The sequence below is a fragment of the Mus caroli genome, chromosome 8 (assembly GCF_900094665.2).
Source record: "Mus caroli chromosome 8, CAROLI_EIJ_v1.1, whole genome shotgun sequence".
NCBI classification, from domain to species: Eukaryota; Metazoa; Chordata; class Mammalia; order Rodentia; family Muridae; genus Mus; species Mus caroli.
The window spans coordinates 119,971,336-119,991,002 of record NC_034577.1 but is presented as its reverse complement, the minus strand read 5'-3'; the positions used below and the strand labels follow the sequence as shown (position 1 = coordinate 119,991,002).

Sequence of the window (19,667 nt, the reverse complement as noted above, 5' to 3'; positions counted from 1 at the left end):
ATCCAGGTCTAGCTTTTCAGGTGTGTTGGGGTGCCCTGGACTGGGCGAAGTGGGAGTGCTGGGTTCTGATGATGGTGAGTGGTCCTGGTTTCTGTTAGTAAGATTCTTACATTTACCTTTCGCCATCTGGTAATTCTGGAGTTAGTTGTTATAGTTGTCTCTGTTTAGAGATTGTTCCTCTGGTGATTTTGTTACCCTTTATGAGCAGACCTGGGAGACTAGCTCTTTCCTCTGAGTTTCAGTGGTCAGAGCAGTCTCTGCAGGCAAGGTCTCCTCTTTTAGGGAAGGTGCACAGTTATCTGGTGTTTGGACCTCCTCCTGGCCGAAGATGAAGGCCCAAAATAGGATCTTTCCCAGAAGCTGTGTTGCTTTGGCCTGTCACAGAAGCCGTTGTTTCAGTAGTCCACACTCTCACCTGTGTAGACTACTTTCCGCAGAGTCCCAGAACCAAGGTGGCTCCCGCGGAACCTGAGGCAGAAGCCTCTCGGGCCAGGCGGACACCTGTGCTCTGACCAGGAAGGTGGCCGGTTGTCTGGAGCCGAAAATGGCGCCGCCTCAGAGGCTCTGTGGCTCTTGCCTGTCCCAGAGACTGCTGGCCTCTGTATTCCACACTCTCACCTGTGCAGACTGCCCTCCTCGGAGTCCCAGAACCAAGCTGGCTCCCGCGGAACCTGTGACAGAAGCCTCTCAGGCCGGGCGGACACCTGTGCTCTGACTAGGAAGGTGGCTGGTTGTTTGTCCTCCACTCTTGATTATTTTCTTCTCTCATGTTACCTGTCTTTTGCCCAATGCTCCTTCCCGAACCTGTCTCATAATCCAACTGTCTTATCTCTTGTTCTCCTTTCCAGATATCTAGATTTTTACCCACATACCTGTTTGTATATATACATACACTCTTTTGGATTCATTTATTTTAGCTCTATTATTTAATGGCAATCTCTTTCTTTCTCCTTATCTGGGTTTACCTTGTTCTCCACTTTCTGAAAATTTGAGCCATTTATTTAAAGCAATTCTGTTTGTTGGTATAATTGCTCCACTTGGTACTGCTCTTGCTCTCCATTACAGGTCTGGGAACATTGTATTCCCATTTTCTTTTGTTTTGAAGGTTTTTTAAAGTCTCCCTTCTAAAGTGGAGATTTCTGGTTTCTTTGGAAACTCAGTTATGTCAAATGGTGTTTTGCTGGGACACACAGGTAAAAGGATGTTTTTTTAAAGCAGGCACGTGAAAGAATGTTGAAGCAGATACAGGAAAGAACATTTTGCTGAAGCAGACACATGAGAGGGCTCATAATGTTTAGAAAGAATGTAAATATGACCCACAGACAGTAGGGGGAGGCTATGGTATTGTTTCGCCTTGCTCACTAGTCTTTGCTTGTCAAGACTTCATAGAGAGTGACTTCGTAGAGAGTAACTTTTTGTGATATTCTTGTGGCTTCCTACTGCTTCTGTGGACTCAGGCCAATTGGTGTAGCCACAGAATTTCTTCTGGATTAAACTGCCATTGCTGGTTCATGAATGGTGATTGCTGAATAGACTGGACTAAAACTGCTGTCTTGGTATTTTGCTGGAAGACTGGACTGCTGACAATGAAGATTTGAATAACCTCAAAGAACTATTTCTTTCTTTTTTTAAAAAAAATAGTTTTTATTACGTATTTTCCTCAATTACATTTCCAATGCTATCCCAAAAGTTCCTCATACCCTCCCCCCCACTCCCCTACCCACCCATTCCCACTTTTTGGCCCTGGCGTTCCCCTGAACTGGGGCATATAAAGTTTGCATGTCCAATGGGCCTCTCTTTCCAGTGATGGCCGACTAGACCATCTTTTGATACATAATGCAGCTAGAGTCAAGAGCTCCGGGGTACTATTTCTAAACAGGCCCACAACCCCCTATTTCCTATTAACCTTTCTTTTCCACTACTTCTCTTGTGGTTGGTGGACTAAAGGGGAGGTTGAAGGATTTAAGAACCCATATTAAAGTAGGTTTTGAAAAACCAAAGACTACAATTTCTTACCACTTTGTAAAAATAATTTTAATCTTTTTTTTTTTTTGCCATGGATCCCAGAATGACAATTCTGAGACTAAATATTTATATGCCTAGGCCATAATCTTTGGCTCATTCACAGACTAGCTTGTAACTTATCTAACCTATTTAAACTATTCCATGGATACTCTGTGGTCAGTTACCTCTCCTTTAGTCCTGGGCCACTTTTTCTTTTGTGTCTCCTCAGCATCTTCCTGCCAGTTTGCATCTCTCTCCACAGCTCAACTCCCATCGTCTCTTGTGTCTCTCCTCATCTCTCTCTTTTATCTCTTACTATTTCCCAGAATCTTCTCTCTTCCTCTCAGTGTCCCACACCATACTTTTGTCTCAGCTCATTGGTCATTGGTTTTTTTATTGACAGGTGATGCTTTTGAGAGATTCTCTCTATATGCTTTTAATTTCCTCAGTGACTTACTTGTTTATTTAAAAGTATGTTGTTTTGTTATTATTTGTTCTCAGAACTTCTAAGGTTCCTCTTGCTGTAGAGACTAATTTTATTCCATTGTGAAGATACAAACCACAAAGACACCCCCCCTTTTTTTAAATTTGTTAAGATTAGTTTTGTGCAGTGATATATGGTCACTTCTAGAGAGAGCTCTATGTGTGGACAAAATTAATTATATTCCAAAGCTGTTGTAAGCAATGTTGTGCAAACTTTGATAAGTTTATTTTACCTATAAGGTAGTTTAGCTATGGTGTATCTTCAGTGATTGTCTGTTAGGATTTATTTATATATTTTCTTCCCATTGGTGAGAGTATAGTGTTGAAATCCTCCTGTGATTGTACTGTAGCCTGTCTCTCCCTTTAAGCAAACAATGTTCACTTTATAAAATTAGATATTCTGCTTCTAGAGGCATGTAGATTGATAGCAACCATATTTCATATGAATTAATCCCTTAGTCATTATATAGTGAAGCTTATTATTCTGATTCTGGTTTAAAGTCTGTTTTTCCAGATGAGGATAGCTACTTATGATTGTTTTCTGATTCTGCTTTCTTAGAATATAATTTCCCATTTTTTCACTTTTATTCTGTATATCCTTATTAGTTAGTTGTCTTGTAGGAAGCATATTGTTTTTAATCCATTGATCCAGTCCATATATTTTAACTTGATAATTATGATTACTTATATTCAGAATTATTAAGGAAAGTGATGAAATTAAATGTCACTTTGTTAGTTTTATTCTGGCTGTTTAGCTTATTCCTCCTCTCTTAAGTATTGTAAGATTTGGTACTTTACTAATAATGTTTGATCCATTCTTACTTCTCATTTGCGTGTGTATATGGAGCAGGTAGGATGTTTGGTTCCCCGTTTATGCTCTGGGTTTCTACATGTTGTAAGGTTTCCATTTTTATTACTGGTGGGCGCCAGTGCTTGCCCTCTGTCATTTGTATGACAACACATTGACTGCTATGGTTCTTACTTTAGGAAAAAGGGGAGGTAAGAGATTAGTGCTGTTGGTTTATGTTCAGCCATTTTGCTGGAATCTGAATTTTTAAAAAGGTTGCATTGTTATTGAATAAAGCTGTTGTACATTATGCCCCTCCTCTCGTCCCTCTCTCTTCAATCTCTGTTCCCATCTTTCTCTTCCTTTATTTCAATGTCAGTTGTACAAGGTGCCTATTAGATGTTTACCCTCATTCCTTTTGTTGATTTACTTTCAGTTGTCTATGAAGTTCATTCTATAGTCAAATTTTCAGGAGGGTCCATGAAACTTGTGTTATCTGAGTTCTTCCATGTTGATAAGTTATCCAATATATTTTTTTCCTCAAAAGCCAGAATTTTTGTTCATCTCTGCTTTAGTTTACTTCTTTGGAAACTAATTATTCACAGTTCCATAGTATGAAACCAACTCTGAAAATTCAACACATTCACTAATTTGTTCAACCCCATAGCTCTCAAGTTATTTCAAAGTTGTTTAGTTTGTACCACTGGAAAAGCAACCCTTCCAGAAAGATTTTGTGATTTGCTTGTGGTATATCTTTCCTTTATTCCCAATATATTGGCCAGTTATTTGAACTAGTCTCTCTCCTCACCCCCAGTAGACTAATTTATTTGAGTTTTTATTTCCATTTTTATTTCATTTCAACTTTTCTTTTTATATTGTATTTGATGTTTTGATTTAATTTCTAAAATGGACCTGTTTTTTAAAGTAACTGTAAAAAGTCATATTTACCTAAAAGAATCTCCTGACTTTCTTTCCTACTCCTTTTCATGCAGGTAACCAACTGCATTGTTTTTGATACCTTTCCTGTATTTTCTTTTATAAAGATGAGTCACTTTACTTATTTCCCCAAGTCCCTTCTTTCTTATGGAGGATAGCACATGAATGATCCTTTTCATTCTTTTAGCATTACCCCAAAGTAATGCCTATACATTGTTTTACAGATATGCTTAGTATACCATATTGTATATGCCCTAGTTTGTTTAACCGAGTCCCCATACTTGAGCTTTGATTATATTGTAATTGCTATAATAATCTTGTACATATACATCACCACTCTTCGACTATTTATGTGCATTAATGTAAAAGCACAAACAAAGCAACAAAACTAGAAATTATGATAAAAGTTAAAATATGTTTATAAATTAAAGACATGAATTTGATAATACCCATTAGATCTCTTTAATATTTTCTTACATTATACTAACCTAGTTAAACATTTTTGGGGAAGTGAAGAATGTTGTTGTTTACATTTTATAAATTTGAAATATAGGTATTTGCTCTCTTATTTGTAGTAAATATATCTTAAATAAATATATTTTATGTAGATGAAGGAGAAGAGCAAGATAAAAAATTTGGCAAAGACTCAGACACAGGAAGAAGATTAAAGAGAAAAAGAAGTTCTAAGATTGGGAAACTGCCTAGTAAGTATGAGAGATATACAACATTATATTATCTTGAATTAAACTTATCACACCATTTTTATCTGTCCAGAAAGTTTTGAAATCTATGTTATAGAAATTTGTACTTTGTCTTAAAATATCTTAAGTTAGAGAACCGTGAAAAGGAGCTGCTCTTTTTCTGGTATTTCTGATTCTGTCAACTAAGGCCCTAAAACCAGCCAGCAATTGATTTTTAAAGTGTGTGTCCTACCTTTCAGCTCCCTCATGCAGATTATATTTTTAAAATTGCAGCAAGCATCTCTACCCTGTGCTAATAACCATTTGCCATATTACCAAATAAGTAGGCAGAAATGTGGCTGCAATCTTTAACTCAAATAACAGTGTATATTGGTGTCACTTGGTAGAAAAACAGGTTGTGATTTGTTTGAAAGTTTCCAGCAGCTTCTTGCTTGTTTCCTCAAAGGAAACGAGTTTCTGGTAACACATAGATAGGTGGTGTTAAGGATTTCACATGGGAAATGAGAGTGCAAGGTCTGAAGGTGTCTCACCATAGGTGGGTCTCTTTTATAGCTGTTAGAGCAAAGGAGACCACTGTTTAGCCATCTCATGAATGAGACAGCATGTCTAGAATCTCACAAGGCTTCTAGGTAATTGTGTCTTGCAGGCAATAATTGTCCATTTGATTGCCATATATGGGTCATCAGGGTAGTATTTGCCATTCAGACAAGATCATCAGTGGGATTTGGGTCCTGTTCTTCCTCTAAAGTGGGAACTTTCCCATTGTTGGTAGCTCTTCTGAGAATGTTTGATGGCCTCATGGAGTATATTGGCAGTGTATAACAAGCTTTTTCATGAACAGGTACACTGATCATCAGCCACTCCACAGGGTATTCAGAGCACTTGTGATATCACTTTCTATATATCTATTCATTTATTTTAAACAATTTCAAGAGCTGAGCAAAGAAACTTTTACTTGTCAGAGGAACTGTATCCATGTAGTTCCTCATTAAGTCACATTTGGAACACATTTGACCTACATGTAGGCCTTAAGGTCCTTTTAGAGAGCCCACAATGTACTATCTTAAGAATTCACTGTCCCACATTATGTCCAGAAGCATGTTGCATATGTTGTCCGAGTATAAGCACTAATTATCGTTTATTATACTGTGTTTATTATTGCTGCCTCTTGGCAGTACCTTCTATTGAATATTTCATAAATTTCTAGTTACTAGCTAGATTCTATCATGTTCAGTGACCTGATTTTATGAGGGATTTTATGCCTTTGGTGGGATGACATAAAACAAAATGTCCCCTTATGTTTGTGGTTTAATTTTATTTTTTAAATATTGGGAATAAGCACATGATTCCTGAACTAAGACATGAAAAACATGTACAGGTATGAAAAAAACAGGGATTCCCTGCTCCATTTTGCAGCTAACCATGTGTACTGCTTTCTGATGTTTCCTGTATACTTTATTTGGTAAAAATAACTATATGCGATTTTTCCCTTTTATCTTCATTGTTTACCTTTCTTCCTTGTTTAAAAGGCAGTATACAGCCTCATTCCATCAGGTGTATTCTCAAAATACAGAGAACCTTTTAAACCCATATTCAGTTCTGTATACAGTTGTTTTCATTAAAATGTGCATTGACCATAACATATCATATCTACTCTCTTTAAGAAGCTAAATATGCCTATTTAGGCTCACTTTTCATGATTGAACATTTATATTTTCATTTCCAATTACAGACACTGAAATAATGAATAAACCTGAACATACATGTTTTTTATTTTGCCTATGAAACCTGTGTTATATGTAATATATAAGCAACTTAAGAAATGTAGGAGCTGGAGAGATGATTGTGCAGTTAAGAGTGCTTGCTGCTCTTCCAAAAGACCTGAAACCATTTCCCAGTTGCCATAACTAGTGGCCCACAACTTGAGCTTCAAGAGTTCAAGGGCTGCTTTTTGGGATATAAACACATCAATACACATGAAAATACATAAAAATAAGAGTAAATGAAAACTATATTGTACCTATAAACTATAAATTGAGAAAGTTTACCATTATATACACTAAAAAGGTGCCACTTTCTTACCATGTATAACATTGTGCTCATTTATTTATAACTCTGAAAAAAATGGCAGAGAATGACAATGTCAAATTGTCTAAATGTGAAATAGAGACCACAATAATTCTAGTTATTATTTATTGCAATAATGTTTCTTTGTATATAGCTCATGAGGAGAAATCAGATACAGTGCACTATGAAGAAGCAACAAAAGCCAAAGTTCCATCAAAGAAGCGAGGTACGATCTCTTGCGTCAGCTTCTAGAAGGCTGGAAGAACATATGTAAACCAAGTACAACTCTGTATTAAAATTATCTTAATCATACCCAAAATGTTTTCACTGGTGCAAGAGTCTGTATTTTACAATATGTGTTCCGGGAGTATTCCTGTTATCCACGTAATAACTGACAAACAAAAGCTAAGGTATGCCTAGCTTTTATGCAGCAGTTCTACATGTAGCAATTTCACAAACATGATTATGTGCTGAATCTCTAGTGATGTATGGTCCCTTTCACTGACTCAAGTAGAGTTCTAAAAACCAGTTCACTCTATGAACCTGTGCACTGAATTCATTCCATATGTTTCCACTGCTGAGTATAACTGTTGCTGGAACTGAAAGATAAATATATTTTACGGAGGCTGAAGCAGAAAGTGGTCAGTAGCCATGGTAGCTTCTTAGATGGCCTCCAAGGCAATCTGTAGGGTTAGATTCACACAGAATTTGAGACCTACTTATAAAAATTCATAGATTACTCTTGGTGGCATTGTATTGATGGACATAAGAAGGTTCCAGTATCAGAAAAGACCTCAAAATGGCATCATGTCTTTTGTGTTTGTTGGGACCAATACAGGCCAAAGATTGGTAGTGAGCTACTCCAAAACAAGACACCACGTGCCCTCCACATTTCTCAGATTTCACTTAAACATTTGGTCCATGAACCTTGTCTGTAGTAATGGACAAGTCATGTTGTATCAGAGTCAACAAAGCATGGATAGATTCCTTTTTAGCTGCTCCAATCACCTAGCTCTGCCACTGGGCCATCACAGTCATCTAGCACAAGCAGCCACTGTCACTCACTGAGTTAACAAGGCTAATTCATTTATGGAAAAAGGAAATCTTTATGTTTCTGTAGTCTCTGCAAATGGATGGACTGGAGAGACTTGCATTATTTATTACAATCATATTTTTAACAAATGAACACAAAGGGCAATGGTGTGGCAAACTTGTCAGTAATTTGAACTTATGGATTTTAAACAGGTATTTTTGGAGACAAAGTTTGATACATCCTAGACTGGTCTTTCAAAGATGGCCTTGAATCACACCCTTCCCTGCCCCCCATGTCTACCTCCTGAGTACTGAGATTCTAAACATGAGCTACATACAAAATTTCAAACATTTTTTCATATATTGAACTAAATGTATCTCTACCTGTTTTATGCAGCCTCTGATGCATATGGTGATGAAGCATATGAGAGTAGAGGCTCAGTTTCAAAAGCACACATACAAACAAAGAAACAAGGAACTCACCAAAGAGGAAGAAGCAGTGGTAAGTATAAATATTCCAGGTAGTTTACATTAGGCTCTTCAGCTGGTTTTTTATTTTGCTTCATGAATCTGCATCTAAGCATATAGTTACATGTCTACCTCCTGAGAACTGAGATTCTAAACATGAGCTACATACAAAATTTTAAACATGTTTTTCATATATTGAACTAAATGTATCTCTACCTGTTTTATGCAGCCTCTGACGCATATGGTGATGAAGCATATGAGAGTCGAGGCTCAGTTACAAAAGCACACATACAAACAAAGAAACAAGAAACTCACCGAAGAGGAAAAGGCAGTGGTAAGTATAAATATTCCAGGTAGTTTACATTAGGCTCTTCAGGTGGTTTTTTATTTTGCTTCATGAATCTGCATCTAAGCATATAGTTACCAAAATCTTACCCCTGCACTAAAATGCTGATTCCCTAACTTAAGGAAGAATTAATACTAGAGCTATGTAGCTCATGCTGGCCTTGAAATTTATTTTTTCTGCCCCATCCTTCCAAGCAGAATTTTTGACTCTTAAGATTTTTAAAAGCCACCAAATGTGATATCACTTCAGTCCCAGTAGCAGATAACTTCCCACTGCTGTGTCTTTCAGACTTCCAGTGTATCTATGGACTTTTCTGGTAGCTCCAAAAGAATATGCCCATAGTAGTAATTGACCAAAGTTGTTCATTACTCATAGAATCACAATGAGAACATGAAAGCAACCTCTTACCTGGCAGCTATCCTAGAACAAACACACACATACACAGAGTTCTTAGCGGTTGTGGTGTCTCTGATCTGTCAAGCAGTGACCTTCTTATCAGGAAGTCTCCAGTCACAAACATAGTTACTATTAAAATAAGCAAATTAAATACAAATTAGGAACCAAAGAGCCTATGAAGTTATCTAGGAAGTCCATAGGAACTCCAGAGATCTTGTTTATGGTCCCATTACAGGAAAGCCTCTCTGCTAACCTGACAAGATAATCTCAAGAAACATGCCAGAATCAAGGAAATGAGTATACATATCTGAGTAATCCCATTCACAATGAGGTCTCTTTTATTTGTTGAGTCATTAGAATTGAAAGCTTGGCAGTTTCCTCTAGACTTTAGAGTTTAGAGTGTTATACCATTTCTTTGCGAGATCAGAACCTGGAATTTGATTAGTGTTCAAAAGATGTTTATTCTATCTATCTATACAAAGAAGCATAGCATAGGTAGGAAAATATGGAGTATTTAGCCCTTTGGTGATATCCTTGATAGGGTACATTTATGTGGTAACATCAAGATAGTAGAAAGTTGGTCTTTAGAATAGAATAATCAGATGTTCAACTGTAGACTTATGACTGATGGGGGAGTAGTTCAACAACACTGTGGAAGATACTATGATAACAATTCACACCACATAAAGTTAAAGTTGTCTTGAATATCTGTATGAAAAAAATGGCCGGGCATGGTGGCTCATGCCTTTAATCCCAGAACTCAGGAGGCAGAGGCAGGCGGATTTCTGAGTTTGAGGCCAGCCTGGTCTACAAAGTGAGTTCCAGGACAGCCAGGGCTATACAGAGAAACCCTGTCTCGAAAAAAAACAAAAACAAAAAACAAAAAACAAAAAAATGAAAAAGGACCCTGGAGATACAAGTTCTGCATATTAGTTTCTCTGTGCTTGGAAGATAGTCACAGTGTTTGTGGTAGAACACATTGTTATGGATCATAGGTACCCAAGATTAAAGAGCAATGAACATGTGATCATGAAAGGCCAAGAACTCTTTATGCACAAATATTCTAGTTACTGCGTAGAACTTACTTTGACAATGTTTGCTTCATTAATCTAAGTCATGACAATAGCTTTATTTTTCTCCCTATGATGTTGTTTTGGGTAACAGGTGTGATAGAAAAGCTGGAGATCTATATCACATGCCCAACTTAAAACAAAAACTTAAATAAAACAATCCTTTGGGGCTTTAAGGCTGAGTGTAAGGTGGGGCTTGAAATGAAAGTATCTCTAGTTATCTTGTCACAGAACTAGAGCCAGAGAATCTTATGGCGCCCTTACCTAGATCAACCAGGAATGGGGTCCACTTACCATCCTTAGGTCAATGTGTATCCTCTTATCAAACAGTGTTTACTTAATTGTAACTGCATTTCCATTCCCTGTCATATAAGATGGGAATATTACAGTCTACCAGCTAGCATAGTCTCAGAGAGGAGTTTATTCTAGCTAGGTAAACACTTGCAAAATGCATCAGTGGGTAAAGGTATGCAAGGTCTCCATGTACGTTAAATTGAAATGCCACAAATTTGTATGACCTCTGTAATCATAGGCACACACATATACATATACAATAACAATAATCAATAAAGTTAGTTTAGCTAGGTAATCAGTGAAGGTGGCAAGTACAAAAGTAGAAATCAGAATCTGAATAAAGATCTTGACATTTTTGTTTCCAGTCTACAGTGACCTGGGAGAAGCTTATAGTGTCTCTGCAAAGGGTGGACTTATCATTTTCCCCAGTACATAGACCATTATCAAGACCAAAATGGTACCTAGCAAGGAAGTAGAGAGTTTCAGATGTTACTCCCTCTTTGTGGAGCTTAGCAGCAAAGGCTCTGAGGAAAGTTGTATAGTGATAAGCCCATACTGTGACATTCCCCTTCCTAAGGAAAACAAAATTCTCTTCCTTACTATGGAGGTTAGTTGGCCATCTTCCTAAGGTTTCTTAATGTCTATGCAACATAATCCTCAGAACTTTCTCATAAAAGCACAAATCTTAAAGACTCACTCTTCCACGGCATGCTACAGCAATAACTACCACTACTGAAGCCCAGTGTGCAAAGCCCTAATCCACCTGTAACATAAGGTATAAATAAAAACAAACTGAACACCAGACATTTCTCATACTACCTCAACTGGAAAACCCATTATACTCTTTTCTTCTCATACATAATGTTAATGGCTTTTATTTTATAACTCGGGAAAATAGCAGAGAGTAACATTATAAATTAGTTTAATCTGAAATAGAGACTTCAAAATAGTTCTACTTTTCTGTTTGATGCACGAATATTTCTTCTTATACAGTTCAAGAGGAGGAATCAGATACAATGCACTATGAAGAAGTAACAGGAGCCAAAGTTCCATCAAAGAAGCGAGGTACGTCTAAAAGAAAAGGATTTGCTTGCAAACATAAAAACAATAGATTACTTTGCACTATTTTGAATGGGAAAAGTGGAGACCAGTTCTCTTGCATCAGCTTCTAGAAGGCTGGAAGAACATATGTAAACCAAGTACAACTCTGTATTAAAATTATCTTAATCATACCCAAAATGTTTTCACTGGTGCAAGAGTCTGTATTTTACAATATGTGTTCCGGGAGTATTCCTGTTATCCACGTAATAACTGACAAACAAAAGCTAAGGTATGCCTAGCTTTTATGCAGCAGTTCTACATGTAGCAATTTCACAAACATGATTATGTGCTGAATCTCTAGTGATGTATGGTCCCTTTCACTGACTCAAGTAGAGTTCTAAAAACCAGTTCACTCTATGAACCTGTGCACTGAATTCATTCCATATGTTTCCACTGCTGAGTATAACTGTTGCTGGAACTGAAAGATAAATATATTTTACGGAGGCTGAAGCAGAAAGTGGTCAGTAGCCATGGTAGCTTCTTAGATGGCCTCCAAGGCAATCTGTAGGGTTAGATTCACACAGAATTTGAGACCTACTTATAAAAATTCATAGATTACTCTTGGTGGCATTGTATTGATGGACATAAGAAGGTTCCAGTATCAGAAAAGACCTCAAAATGGCATCATGTCTTTTGTGTTTGTTGGGACCAATACAGGCCAAAGATTGGTAGTGAGCTACTCCAAAACAAGACACCACGTGCCCTCCACATTTCTCAGATTTCACTTAAACATTTGGTCCATGAACCTTGTCTGTAGTAATGGACAAGTCATGTTGTATCAGAGTCAACAAAGCATGGATAGATTCCTTTTTAGCTGCTCCAATCACCTAGCTCTGCCACTGGGCCATCACAGTCATCTAGCACAAGCAGCCACTGTCACTCACTGAGTTAACAAGGCTAATTCATTTATGGAAAAAGGAAATCTTTATGTTTCTGTAGTCTCTGCAAATGNATGGACTGGAGAGACTTGCATTATTTATTACAATCATATTTTTAACAAATGAACACAAAGGGCAATGGTGTGGCAAACTTGTCAGTAATTTGAACTTATGGATTTTAAACAGGTATTTTTGGAGACAAAGTTTGATATATCCTAGACTGGTCTTTCAAAGATGGCCTTGAATCAAACCCTCCCCCCTCCCCATGACTACCTCCTGAGTACTGAGATTCTAAACATGAGCTACATACAAAATTTCAAACATTTTTTCATATATTGAACTAAATGTATCTTTACCTGTTTTATGCAGCCTCTGATGCATATGGTGATGAAACATATGAGAGTCGAGGCTCAGTTACAAAAGCACACACACATACAAAGAAACAAGGAACTCACCAAAGAGGAAAAGGCAGTGGTAAGTATAAATATTCCAGGTAATTTACATTAGGCTCTTCAGCTGGTTTTTTATTTAGCTTCATGAATCTGCATCTAAGCATATAGTTATCAAAATCTTACCCCTGCACTAAAATGCTGATCCCCTAACTTAAGAAAGAATTAATACTAGAACTATGTAGCTCATGCTGGCCTTGAAATTTATTTTTTCTGCCCCATCCTTCCAAGCAGAACTTTTGACTCTAATATTATTTAATAGCCACTAAATATGATAACACTTCAGTCCCAGTAGCAGATAACTTCCCACTGCTATGTTTTTCAGACTTCCAATGTGTCTCTGGACTGTTGTGGTAGCTCAATAGAATATGCCCATTGTAGAAGTTGAGCAAAGTTGCTCATTTCTTGTAGAATCAGAAGCAGAACATGAAAACTTTGTCAGCCTGGCAACTACCCTAGAACACACACACACACACACGAACACACACACACAGTTGTAGAGGTTGTGGTTTCTCTGACCTGTCAAGTAGTATCCTTCTTTCCACCAAGGCACAAGTTCCAAATGTAGTTACTATTGAGATAAGCAAATTAAATACAAATTAGGAAATAAAGAGCCCAAAGAGTTCATCTAGGAAGCTTGATAGGAACTCCAGAGGTCTTCCTGTTTATGTTCCCTTAATAGGAAAACCTCTGTGCTAACCTGGCAAGATAGTCTCAAGAAACATGACAGCATCAAGGAAATAAGTGTGCATATCTGAGTAATTCCTTCCACAATGAGACCTCTTTTATCTGTTGAGTCATTAGAATTGGAAACTTGGCAGTTTCCTCTAGAGTCTAGAGTATCATGCCATGTCTTTGAGAGATCAAAACCAGGAATTTGATTAGTGTTCTAGAAGTATCTATTAAATCTGTATATACAGAGAAGCATAGCATAGGTGGGAAAAAGCATATTTAACCCTTTGCTGATATCCTTGTTAGGGTCCATTTATATGGTAACATAAAGATGGTAGAAGGCTGGTCCTTCCTCTCAAATAGAATATTTAGATGTTCTACTGTAGACTTATCACTGATGAGGGAGCTTTGCAACAACAATGTGGAAGGATATTAGTGGTAACAGCAACTCAATCCACATAAAGTTAATGGTCTTGGAAATCTATGTGGGGAAAAAGTATGAAAAGGACATTGGAGATGTCATTTTTGCATATTAGTTTCTCTCTACTTGGGAAACAGTCAAAATGTTTATGACAATACACAATGTCATGGATCACAAATACGCAGGGTTGTACAGCATTGAACCATGTAATCATAATAAGGCAAAGATCTCNTAACAAATGAACACAAAGGGCAATGGTGTGGCAAACTTGTCAGTAATTTGAACTTATGGATTTTAAACAGGTATTTTTGGAGACAAAGTTTGATATATCCTAGACTGGTCTTTCAAAGATGGCCTTGAATCAAACCCTCCCCCCTCCCCATGACTACCTCCTGAGTACTGAGATTCTAAACATGAGCTACATACAAAATTTCAAACATTTTTTCATATATTGAACTAAATGTATCTTTACCTGTTTTATGCAGCCTCTGATGCATATGGTGATGAAACATATGAGAGTCGAGGCTCAGTTACAAAAGCACACACACATACAAAGAAACAAGGAACTCACCAAAGAGGAAAAGGCAGTGGTAAGTATAAATATTCCAGGTAATTTACATTAGGCTCTTCAGCTGGTTTTTTATTTAGCTTCATGAATCTGCATCTAAGCATATAGTTATCAAAATCTTACCCCTGCACTAAAATGCTGATCCCCTAACTTAAGAAAGAATTAATACTAGAACTATGTAGCTCATGCTGGCCTTGAAATTTATTTTTTCTGCCCCATCCTTCCAAGCAGAACTTTTGACTCTAATATTATTTAATAGCCACTAAATATGATAACACTTCAGTCCCAGTAGCAGATAACTTCCCACTGCTATGTTTTTCAGACTTCCAATGTGTCTCTGGACTGTTGTGGTAGCTCAATAGAATATGCCCATTGTAGAAGTTGAGCAAAGTTGCTCATTTCTTGTAGAATCAGAAGCAGAACATGAAAACTTTGTCAGCCTGGCAACTACCCTAGAACACACACACACACACACGAACACACACACACAGTTGTAGAGGTTGTGGTTTCTCTGACCTGTCAAGTAGTATCCTTCTTTCCACCAAGGCACAAGTTCCAAATGTAGTTACTATTGAGATAAGCAAATTAAATACAAATTAGGAAATAAAGAGCCCAAAGAGTTCATCTAGGAAGCTTGATAGGAACTCCAGAGGTCTTCCTGTTTATGTTCCCTTAATAGGAAAACCTCTGTGCTAACCTGGCAAGATAGTCTCAAGAAACATGACAGCATCAAGGAAATAAGTGTGCATATCTGAGTAATTCCTTCCACAATGAGACCTCTTTTATCTGTTGAGTCATTAGAATTGGAAACTTGGCAGTTTCCTCTAGAGTCTAGAGTATCATGCCATGTCTTTGAGAGATCAAAACCAGGAATTTGATTAGTGTTCTAGAAGTATCTATTAAATCTGTATATACAGAGAAGCATAGCATAGGTGGGAAAAAGCATATTTAACCCTTTGCTGATATCCTTGTTAGGGTCCATTTATATGGTAACATAAAGATGGTAGAAGGCTGGTCCTTCCTCTCAAATAGAATATTTAGATGTTCTACTGTAGACTTATCACTGATGAGGGAGCTTTGCAACAACAATGTGGAAGGATATTAGTGGTAACAGCAACTCAATCCACATAAAGTTAATGGTCTTGGAAATCTATGTGGGGAAAAAGTATGAAAAGGACATTGGAGATGTCATTTTTGCATATTAGTTTCTCTCTACTTGGGAAACAGTCAAAATGTTTATGACAATACACAATGTCATGGATCACAAATACGCAGGGTTGTACAGCATTGAACCATGTAATCATAATAAGGCAAAGATCTCTGTGTGTAAAAATGTTCATGTTATTGGGTGGAACAGTACTTTGACAATGTTTGCTTCATTAATCTAAGTCATGGCAAGAGCTTTATTTTTCTCCCTATGATGTTGTCTGGGTAACAAATGTGATGGATAAACTGGAGATTTCTATATTACAAGCCCATCTTAAAACAAAAATTATGTAAAACAATCTTTTGGGGACTTAAAGCTGAGTGTAAGGTGGGGCTTGAAATGAAAATATTTTTTGCCACCCTGCCAAGTAACTACAGCTAGAGAATCTTGTGGAACCCTTACTTAGATCATCCAGGAATGGGGTCCTCTTACAATCCTTAGGTCACCGTGTGTCCATTGATCAAACAGTACTGTCTTAATGGTAACTGGTTTTCTATGCTGTACCCCCTTAGATGAGGATATTGCTGTCTACCAGCTAGCATAGTCTTAGAGAGGGGTTTATTCTAGCTAGGTATGCACTTGCAAGATGCCTCAGAAGGTCCCCATGTAAGATAAATGGACACAGACACATGTATATACACAATAACAATAATCAGTAAGGTTAGTTTAGCTAGGTAACTAGTGAATTTGGCAGGAAAAAAACTAATAATCAGAGTCTGAGTATAGATCTTGACATTTTTGTTCTCACTGTACCATGACTTGGCAGAAGACCATCGTGTTTCTGCAAAGGATGCACCCATCATTTTCCCTAGTACATTGGCCTTTGTGCAAGACCAACTTGGTACCTAGCAAGGAAGTAGAGTCTCAGATATTCTTCCTTCTTAGTGTAGTTTAGCTGCCAAGATTCTCAGCAAAATTGTATTATCATAAGCCCACACTGTGCCATTTCTTTTTCTAAGGTAAACAAATTCCCTTCCTTACTATGGAGGCAAGTTGACCATCTTCCTATGGTTTCTGAGTTGTTGTGCAACATGATCCTCAGAACTTTCTCATAAAAGCACAAGTTTTAGAGACTCACTATACCATAAGCATGCTACAGCCATAGCTACCACTGGCAAAGCCCAGTGTGTAAAGCCCAATCCCTTTTTACCACAAGCTATAAACAAAATCTAAGTGCACCACAGACATTTCTTAGAGTCCATCAGTTGTAACTTCTGTTAAGCACATACATGTTTACTGAAATGTTCTACCATATTCTTGTAACATCTAACATTATGGTCATTTATTTATAACTTTGAAAAAGAGCAGAAAATAACATTTTAAATTTGTTTGAAATCTGAAATAGAGACCTCACAATAGTTCTAATTTTCTGTTTATTGCACTAATACTTCTTATACAGTTCACGAGGAGGAATCAGATACAATGAACTATGAAGAACCAAGAAAATCTAAAATTTCTTCTAGAAGAAAAGGATTTGCTCGTGAGCATAAAAACTATACATTGCTTTCCATTATCTTTGAATGGGAACAGCTGAGATCAGTCCTTCTCCCTGAGCTTCTAGAATGCTAGAAAAACATATGTGTCCCCCAGTGCCACTATGTACTAAAATTATGTTAATCACATACAAAATGTTTTCTTTGGTAGAAGAATCTGTATTTTACTATATGTGTTATGGGAGTATTTCCTTTATCCATGCAATAACTGAAAAATAAAAATTAAGGTATAAATTGCTTTTATGCAGTAGGGCTAGGGTAGCAATTTCACAGACATAATTACTTGCTCAATGTCTGGCGATGTATGCTCCCTTTCCCCTACGCCAGAAGGTAGAGTTCTAAAAGCCAGTTCACTCTATAAACCTGTGCACTGAGTTCATTCCATGTGTTTCCATTGCTGAGTACAATTATTGCTGGAATTGAGAGTTAAATGAACTTTACAGAGGTTAATAATGATAGTGGCCTATGGCCATGGTGGCCTCTCAGATAGCCTCCAAGGCAATCTTTAAGGTTAGATTTACTGAGAAATTGAGATTACCTTAGTAAATTCATAGATTACTCCTTGTAACATTCCATTAATTATAATGAGGGTGTTCCAATAGTACAGAATATGAACAAATAGCATCACCTCTGTTATAATAGTTGGGACCAATATAGACTAAAGTTTGGCAGTGAGCTACTCCAGAACAAGGCACAATGTGTCTTCCAAATTTCTCAAAAGTATGTCACTTAAATATTTGGTCCATGAATCTTATCTGTAGCATGGACAAGTCATGTTGTATCAGAGTCAACAGAGCATGGATTTCTTGTTAGCTGCTGTCATCACCTAGCTCTGCCACTGGGCTATCACAATCTTCCAGCACAAGCAGCCCCTGTCACTCACTGAGTGAACAAGGCTACTTCCTTAATGACAAAAGGAAATATTCAAAGTTCTGTAGTCGCTGCAATTGGATGGAGAAATGAGCTGGAGAGACTTGCATTCTCTATTATTATTTTTTTTTAAGTAATGAACACAAGGGTAATGGTGTTGCAAACTTGTCAGAAATTTGAACTTAAAAATTTTGAACAGGTGTTTTTTGAAGATGAAGTTTTATATATTCCAGGCTGGCCTTTCAAAGATGGTGTTGAATTTCCCTGTTTCTAGCTCCTAAGTGTTGAAACTTTATGTATGTGCCCTCAAAATAGTTTCAATCATTTTTTCACATACTGAACTTAATTCCCCCCCCTTTTTTTATTCAGTTCCTATTACAAATCAGGTTGAAATGCACAGTTCTGAGAGTCAAGGCTCAATCTCAAAATCAAACACAGAAACAAAGAAACAAGGAACTCACAAAAGAGGAAGAGGCATTGGTAAGTATAAATATTCCAGGTAGTTTACATTAGGCTCTTCAGCAGGTTTTTTATTTTGCTTCATGAATCTGTATCTAAGCATATAGTTACATGTCTACCTCCTGAGAACTGAGATTCTAAACATGAGCTACATACAAAATTTCAAACATGTTTTTCATATAATGAACTAAATGTATCTCTACCTGTTTTAAGCAGCCTCTGATGCATATGGTGATGAAGCATATGAGAGTCAAGGCTCAGTTACAAAAGCACACATACAAACAAAGAAACAAGGAACTCACCAAAGAGGAAAAGGCAGTGGTAAGTATAAATATTCCAGGTAATTTACATTAGGCTCTTCATCTGGTTTTTTATTTTGCTTCATGAATCTGCATCTAAGCATATAGTTACCAAAATATTACCCCTGCACTAAAATGCTGATCCCCTAACTTAAGAAAGAATACTAGAACTATGTAGCTCATGCTGGCCTTGAAATTTATTTTTTCTGCCCCATCCTTCCAAGCAGAACTTTTGACTCTAAGATTATCTAATAGCCACCAAATATGATAACACTTCAGTCCCAGTAGCAGATAACTTCCTACTGCTATGTTTTTCAGACTTCCAATGTGTCTCTGGACTTTTGTAGTAGCTCAAAAAGACTATGCCCATAGTAGTATTTGACCAAAGTTGTTCATTACTTGTCAAATCAGAATCAGAACATGAAAACATCCTTTTACCTGGCAGCTAACCTAGAACAAACACATACACACACACACGAACACACACACACACATATGTTATTAGAGGTTGTAGTCTTTCTGACCTGGTCAGTGGTTGCCTTCTTGTGGCTATTGGCTCCAGTTAAGTTTCTTTCTTTTTCTTTTTCTTTTTCTTTTTCTTTTTCTTTTTCTTTTTCTTTTTCTTTTTCTTTTTCTTTTTCTTTTTCTTTTTCTTTTTCTTTTTCT

At 37.1% G+C, this 19,667-nt stretch overlaps 1 protein-coding gene across 1 annotated transcript in view; it reads left to right on the top strand.

The window, feature by feature from the left end:
• LOC110300626 overlaps positions 1-19,667 on the top strand; it is a 174,786-nt gene that overhangs the window by 17,110 nt on the left and 138,009 nt on the right. Inside the window, exons 6-14 of the mRNA XM_029480433.1 lie at positions 4,819-4,914; positions 7,133-7,204; positions 8,408-8,512; positions 8,708-8,812; positions 11,578-11,649; positions 12,933-13,037; positions 17,280-17,360; positions 18,613-18,723; positions 18,916-19,023. Of these exons, the coding sequence (XP_029336293.1) occupies positions 4,819-4,914; positions 7,133-7,204; positions 8,408-8,512; positions 8,708-8,812; positions 11,578-11,649; positions 12,933-13,037; positions 17,280-17,360; positions 18,613-18,723; positions 18,916-19,023 (855 nt within the window). The remainder of the gene's footprint in view (positions 1-4,818; positions 4,915-7,132; positions 7,205-8,407; positions 8,513-8,707; positions 8,813-11,577; positions 11,650-12,932; positions 13,038-17,279; positions 17,361-18,612; positions 18,724-18,915; positions 19,024-19,667) is intronic.